Genomic DNA, 6,075 nt, shown 5'->3' on the forward strand with positions numbered 1-6,075 from the left:
TCCCAAGGAGGTGGTGCCTCAACAGGCTGAATTGTTGGTGATTCTGGGGGAGAGTTAGGCATGGACCTGTAGGCATGTCGCCTCGTGCTTGCAAGTGGGACCTTGACCCAAGTCTTCCTACCTTTGCTGCCCCTTGCTTCCACCCTGTGAGATTTTTGCACTGGGGTGCATCTACCTATCTTCATCTTGTTTACTAATGTTGCAAGCAAGGCATCAGCTCAGGTGTAATGAATTGTTATTGCAATATGATGCTGTGCAGTCCTGTTGGCTCATTACAAATTCATTTCCATTAATGGATTCTTGTCAAATATGGGCCGATTAACAGATTATTAGGCTTTGCTCGAAGTTCAACTTCGCACAATTCATTAATACTTCTACCTTGCAAATCCTCAGCCCGTTCTGCATTCTGATTCACTATGGCAAGAACAGGTCATTCCACCAACATGACTTCCGGAAGACACAGGGCGCATCAACCACAGTCTCAGAAGCTCACAGACAAGGAGATTTTGGAGTTGAAGAACTACCTTCCTGAGTGGACTGCCGCCAAAAGGAGTGAGAAGAGGGGGATTTTCACTGCCATAGCAAGGGCGGCCAGGTTGTTTGCTCCTAAGGTGGACCAAAAACAATGGAAAAAGAGGAAGCAGGTGATGCTCCTTTGTTGCGTTGAAAAACTAAATTTTCAACATCACATTTTTTCATCAAATCTTAGGTGTACAAGACTTGGTTGTTCAACAACAAGAAAAAGAAGGAAAGGAAGGACACCATCAAGTATGGGAGGAAATGGATGCCCAGGATGGTGGTCTACCAGCAGAAACGCGAAGAGGTGCTGAAGAGGATTGAGGACGAGTCGGGGGTAAAGCCCGGAGATCCTGGTATGTTCAAACATTATCAGGCGGCGGTGAAGAGAGTCATGGCTGAATTGGACGACGACGAGTTGGAGAAGGCGAAAGAAACAGCGGAAGAGTGGTCCAACAACTGTCTGCCTCCGGAGATACAAGCACAAGTCGCCCGTAAGAAGGGTCCGGCATATATGGAGCACTTTTTGAACGAGATGTGGAGGCAATGTGGGATGAGAGTTTTTGTGATGTCGGCTTGGAAGAATGAAAAGGGAGAGGTGCTGTTCGGGATGTGAGTACATTTACCCATTGACACGGATCTTTCATCTCAAAATATTCATGCAGGCATGATGATAACGAGGCCTTAGGAGATGGGGACAGCTTCATGAAGACAAAGGACTGGGAGGACATTGAGCCAGTGTGGCAGGAGTACGCGCAGGAACAGTTCGGTGAGTGTTTGAACCATGTATACCAGATTGAACATGTTGAGCATCAAGATGATAGGTGCCGGGGCACGGGATGGAGGACATCAGGTCAAGGGAGGTCGAAAAAGAATTCGAAAACCAGCTTTCGAACTCGAAATGGATGGGGAGGGTATGCCACTCCTTCCCGACATCACCGACACGAAACTTGAGGAGAAGAAGGCCATAGTGAGGGCCTTTCTTACATCGCACTATCGTGAGTTTCTCGTCGCATCATCTGACAAATTGTTCAATGCATGGACACAGGGATATGTTCCGGGAAGGACAAGGCGGTTGTACCATGGAGTGCCATTGTACAAAGTCAGGATGACTTCGTGGCCCGGACGTATCTTCCGGCAGATGTTGACTTGAAGGAGCCTTCAAAGCTGCAAAATTGGGACACGACTGCCTTGCTCCATTTCTGGCATGCTCGGCAGGAAACAGGAGAAGGTCCCACATTTCTGTTCAAAGCATGGAAGAACAAAGATGGGGACATGGTACCATCTGTCATATCTGGCAAGTCGCCCTCTCCTCAGACTAGTATAGTGAGAAAGCAGCAGAGGGTTACCATTCAGAGGGCCTCGGGATTCGTCGACAGAAGCCGAGAGTGATAAGGAGAGTGCCACTAATCATACGGAGGATGATGTGGATGATGACCTGGCTGACGGGAGACATCCGCTGAAGAAACCCAGGATGGGAGGTCCTACACCAAAAGGGACGGCAGTCCCACGTGCAATTCCAAAGCCTCGCCGGGCCAAGCCGGCCAAAAAAGGTGCATTACTGACATCAAGAATGGGCGACCTCCTTGCTGGGTTAACTGAAGACGCGACCAGAGAAGTTAGAGAGGATGTTGAAATGGAAGAGAGTATCACGCCGCTGGCACAGAAAAGGGGGCGGGGCAAGAAAGTCACAGTTGAACCATCCACGAGGACGACCCGGAGTAAGTTGCAAATGCCAGTAGACAGTACACCTAGAGTAACCAGAGCACGGGGACGCACTTAATGTAGATATATCTTCCTGCCGTCATGTGTAATGTCATATGTGCTATTGTGTATATGTCAAAGTACTAACGACCTAATCTTAAATCCCAAATCTCCAGTACCAAGGCCCGAGTACCGAACCCCGAGTTCCGAACCCCGAGTTCCGAACCCCGAACCCCGATCACCGGGCACCGAGCACCTAGTACTGAGTACCGAGTACCGAGCACAGAACACCGGGCAGCGAGGACTGAGTAGGTGGAGTATACAAGTACCAAGGACTAAGTACTGAGTAGGTAAAGTATACAAGTACCAAGTACTAAGTACTGAGCAGGCAAAGTATACTGCACCGAACCCCGAGTAACCGAACCCCGATCACCGGGCACCGAGCACCGAGTACCGAGTACAGAGTACCGAGCACAGAACACCGGGCAGCGAGGAAGGACTAAGTACTGAGTAGGTAAAGTATACTGCAATATGTCTACTATCAGACATTGATTGATATTTACATGTTACTTGAGTCCTCAAAGAACTCAATGAGGGTATCTAATACCTTCAGCATTTCGGAGGTTGACTCCCTTACCCGTTGCATCCTCCGGAGGTCAGCATCTGCTTTCCGCAGTTTGTCGCATGTTTCCGCCCATGCCATCCTGAATGGTCTGTCAGCCTCAAGAAGTTGTGCTACTGTAGGGGCAGGAAGATTTCCATGACTCTGTTCGTAATCACCCAGGCGATCTACAATTGTTTGAACTTGCAGAACATTAGCAGAGATAAATAATCAACTGTTGTATACATACTTTCAGCTTGATCATAAGATCCGATTGGCATGAACTCCTGAACCATGGCACGCAGTTCTTCATTGTTGAGTTCGGGCTCGGGCGAATTGACGTTCGGGAGTTTCTGAATTCGCTTGGGAGATAACATGAATAGAACACATGACATGATATGAATACACGTACAAGGTATGGGTGCCTCTGGTACAGCCGGAGTGGCCGGATGAGGTTCGGGAGTCGATTCATTCACTGGGGAAATGCCATGAAAATGAACATGAGATGAAAAGAATAACCTCACCAGCCATAGGAAAATCGGGTACAGCCGGAGCATCATCAGACGAAATAAAGGTATCCTCCGGACCAAGATATAAGTCCTGGGTCATCGTACAGGGCCAGTCCATCTGCCAGGGCCGGATATGATGGATCTGGAAGTATGTGATGGATTTGCACATGTAGAATATGTACATTTGAATTGAGAAACATACCGGGAATCGCATTTAACGAATCCAGACCACCGGATGACCCAGAATCAGAGTCTAACTCATCATCCGGCCCAAGGTATATATCATCTAATGGATCTAAACCATGTAAGATCAATTCACTGAAATCAGCAGAAACAAAACATACCAAGGGACATCCGGGACTGGGAGGTCTCATCCACATCCATTGAGGTGGTATTCAGTGACCGGAGGGTCATGAAATCTGACCCCAGGTTGAGAGCTCATGATATCTGATGAGCTGATGAACTGATGAACTGATTGATAACAGATAACGTCGAAGTTCAACACATGGCCGGCGATTGCCGAAAGTTGAACCATGACCAAACAAAGACAAACAATCAACGATTTTCAACATTGTCCTTCAATTGTATTGTTTCTTTGAAACTTCATTCTAGTGATAACAGATTTCACCCTGCTTTCAACATTCTCACATCTGTCAACTCAATCCAAATGTCTACTCCAGTTCAATCTTCATTGGCCGACCTCAAGGCATCCACGCTCAACTTGTGGGCATCATTGCCGGCGCCCGGCACGTCCCGGCCGGCTCAGTGCACGTCCACATTGCTCTGGCAAGGCAGTTCACCAATCTGTTGGTAAGTTGCACTTATTAAATTAGTTTACCATTCATGTTTCTAATATCCGGGTAGGCTGACATCATCCGGGTGCATGAGAAAGGGGATTACATCCCTGACATTGTGGCTTCCTGTTCTAAGGAGCTGATGAGGGTGCGTTCCATGACTCCCCAGGTGTTGCCCAACTGGCACAGCATTGGCCATGATGATCCCCGGGTGGCTAGACACGCCTGGCGCAAGCAGGTCCGTGCCTGGGAGGCGTTGGGTGACAATTCCTGTGATCTCCCTGTTGTTTCTAATCCTTCCACTGGCCCACTGACTGTCAATCTTCCGTCTCCACCTGTCCCTTCCCCCGCCACTGTCATTCACTCCCCTCCCGTCGTCGCCGGCAATGTCGCCGGACCTTCCGGCAAGACGACCTCCGAGTTCCGGACAAAGGGAAAGGTAAGGCCATTTCTGTTGACTTGGAGCCGGAAGTCGGAGGGAGCAACAAGAGGAAGTCCCCCATGATTTCTGGACACTCCTCCCAACCTCCGAAGTCGGCGATGAAGGGTCACAAGCGTGTCAAGTCAACTGGACTCCCCAAGTCAAAGCCGTTTGTGGAGTCGGAAGATGATGAAGACCCAATTGTTCAGGTATGTGTTTCTGGCTCATTTGTGACATGCTCTCAATTTGTTGTAGCCGATTTCACGTGGAGTGCCGGAGGTCGTCCTTTCCCAGCTCTCCACCATTGTTGTAAGGAAACCCCAGTCGCCTCGTTCACCTGGTTCCCCCAAGAAGCAATCATTTGGGCCTGCTTCGGTAAGTCTGATTTAGTCGTCCGGAACTCATATATATGCTCATGTGTCCACAGCTGACTGCCGGCAAACGTCCGGAGGTCATGGTGAGTTTTCCGGACAGGTCGGAACTCGCATGTATCATTCTTACTCATGCCCATCGCATTAGGAATCTCCCATCAGTCGTCCGGAGGCTCGGGTAAGTCTTACAAGCTCGCCCGGAACTCACATGTGTACTTACAATTTATCAGGCAACCTCCGGCAGTCGTCCGGAAGTTGAGGAGTCCACTGGTGATACTTCCAGCGCTTCGGACGGTGACCCTCCGGCCACTACCACATTTGATATCACCATTTCCCGGCCCAGTGAGTGCTCAATTAATTCCCCTAGTACATCTACTAACGATACCACAGAACAACCCTGCCATTATTGCGTCAAGGAGAATTGGCCCTGTGCGACTCGTTTGGACAAGAGGTCCAGCCTCCCCTGCCTGTCTTGCATCCGCTGCTCCACCAAGAAGATCAAATGCAACCCGGCATCTCTGGGATCCCCGCCCAAACGGACCCGAGGGAAGTCTACCACGGGACGGACGCGTTCCAAGACACCTGCCCCTGCTCCATCCACTGCTCCGTCTCCCTCCAGGTCAAGGGCCCGGACTCGTAGTCAATCTCGTGGCCCGTCCCGAACTCCGGCCATCCCTGCTGCAAGTACACCCCAGGTGCAGTCACGTGGTCGCAGCAAGACCATCACTACCAAGACAGACACCTGCACCTGCACCTGCACCTGCACCTGCACCTGCACCTGCGCCAGCTCGTAAGTCACCCACACTTTTGATGACCGGCTGACCTTATTTTTACTTAGCTGTTCGGTCTTCGAGTTCCGCAGTGCCTCGTGCAGCACTAGATGTTCCCATGCCGGATCTCCATTCCATGGCAATCGCGATTCGGGATGGTGCAGCTAGCATCGCTATTCTTGAGGCTCGGGTGCAGGAGCAGGATGCTAAGATTGATACCCTCCAACGCCTCCATGAGAGCCTCCGGCGCACGATGGTCGACCCGCACCCTTCATTTTCACTTCCGGACACACCGGCCGATGCAACAATCTTGCTTGATCAATCTGGTCCCCCCCCGTCCATTTCACCCCTCCCCTCCACACTTTCCAACCTCATTGATTTGGACATGT

General features: G+C 50.3%; 3 protein-coding genes across 3 annotated transcripts; 2 read left to right on the forward strand and 1 right to left on the reverse strand.

The window, feature by feature from the left end:
• Positions 1-443: 443 nt before the first annotated feature.
• On the forward strand, positions 444-1,908 carry HD556DRAFT_1313045 (uncharacterized protein; the record flags this gene model as incomplete). Its single annotated transcript, XM_041300751.1, has 5 exons — positions 444-644; positions 710-1,128; positions 1,182-1,285; positions 1,341-1,514; positions 1,565-1,908. 5 exons carry the CDS (start codon positions 444-446, stop codon positions 1,906-1,908), a joined length of 1,242 nt encoding a protein of 413 aa, XP_041154481.1.
• An 871-nt stretch (positions 1,909-2,779) lies between these two features.
• HD556DRAFT_1449168 (uncharacterized protein) lies at positions 2,780-3,714 on the reverse strand (the record flags this gene model as incomplete). Its single annotated transcript, XM_041307562.1, has 5 exons — positions 2,780-3,024; positions 3,072-3,296; positions 3,346-3,448; positions 3,513-3,625; positions 3,675-3,714. 5 exons carry the CDS (start codon positions 3,712-3,714, stop codon positions 2,780-2,782), a joined length of 726 nt encoding a protein of 241 aa, XP_041154482.1.
• Positions 3,715-3,997: 283 nt separating this feature from the next.
• HD556DRAFT_1504050 (uncharacterized protein) lies at positions 3,998-6,075 on the forward strand (the record flags this gene model as incomplete). Its single annotated transcript, XM_041309009.1, has 11 exons — positions 3,998-4,053; positions 4,122-4,140; positions 4,195-4,563; positions 4,590-4,754; positions 4,801-4,920; positions 4,973-5,002; positions 5,065-5,094; positions 5,147-5,258; positions 5,307-5,611; positions 5,655-5,706; positions 5,755-6,075. Coding segments are annotated over 11 exons (1,579 nt in total), but the record flags the coding sequence as incomplete, so codon positions are not given.

Source organism: Suillus plorans (genome assembly GCF_016647745.1).
Source record: "Suillus plorans strain S12 chromosome Unknown HD556scaffold_84, whole genome shotgun sequence".
NCBI classification, from domain to species: domain Eukaryota; kingdom Fungi; phylum Basidiomycota; class Agaricomycetes; order Boletales; family Suillaceae; genus Suillus; species Suillus plorans.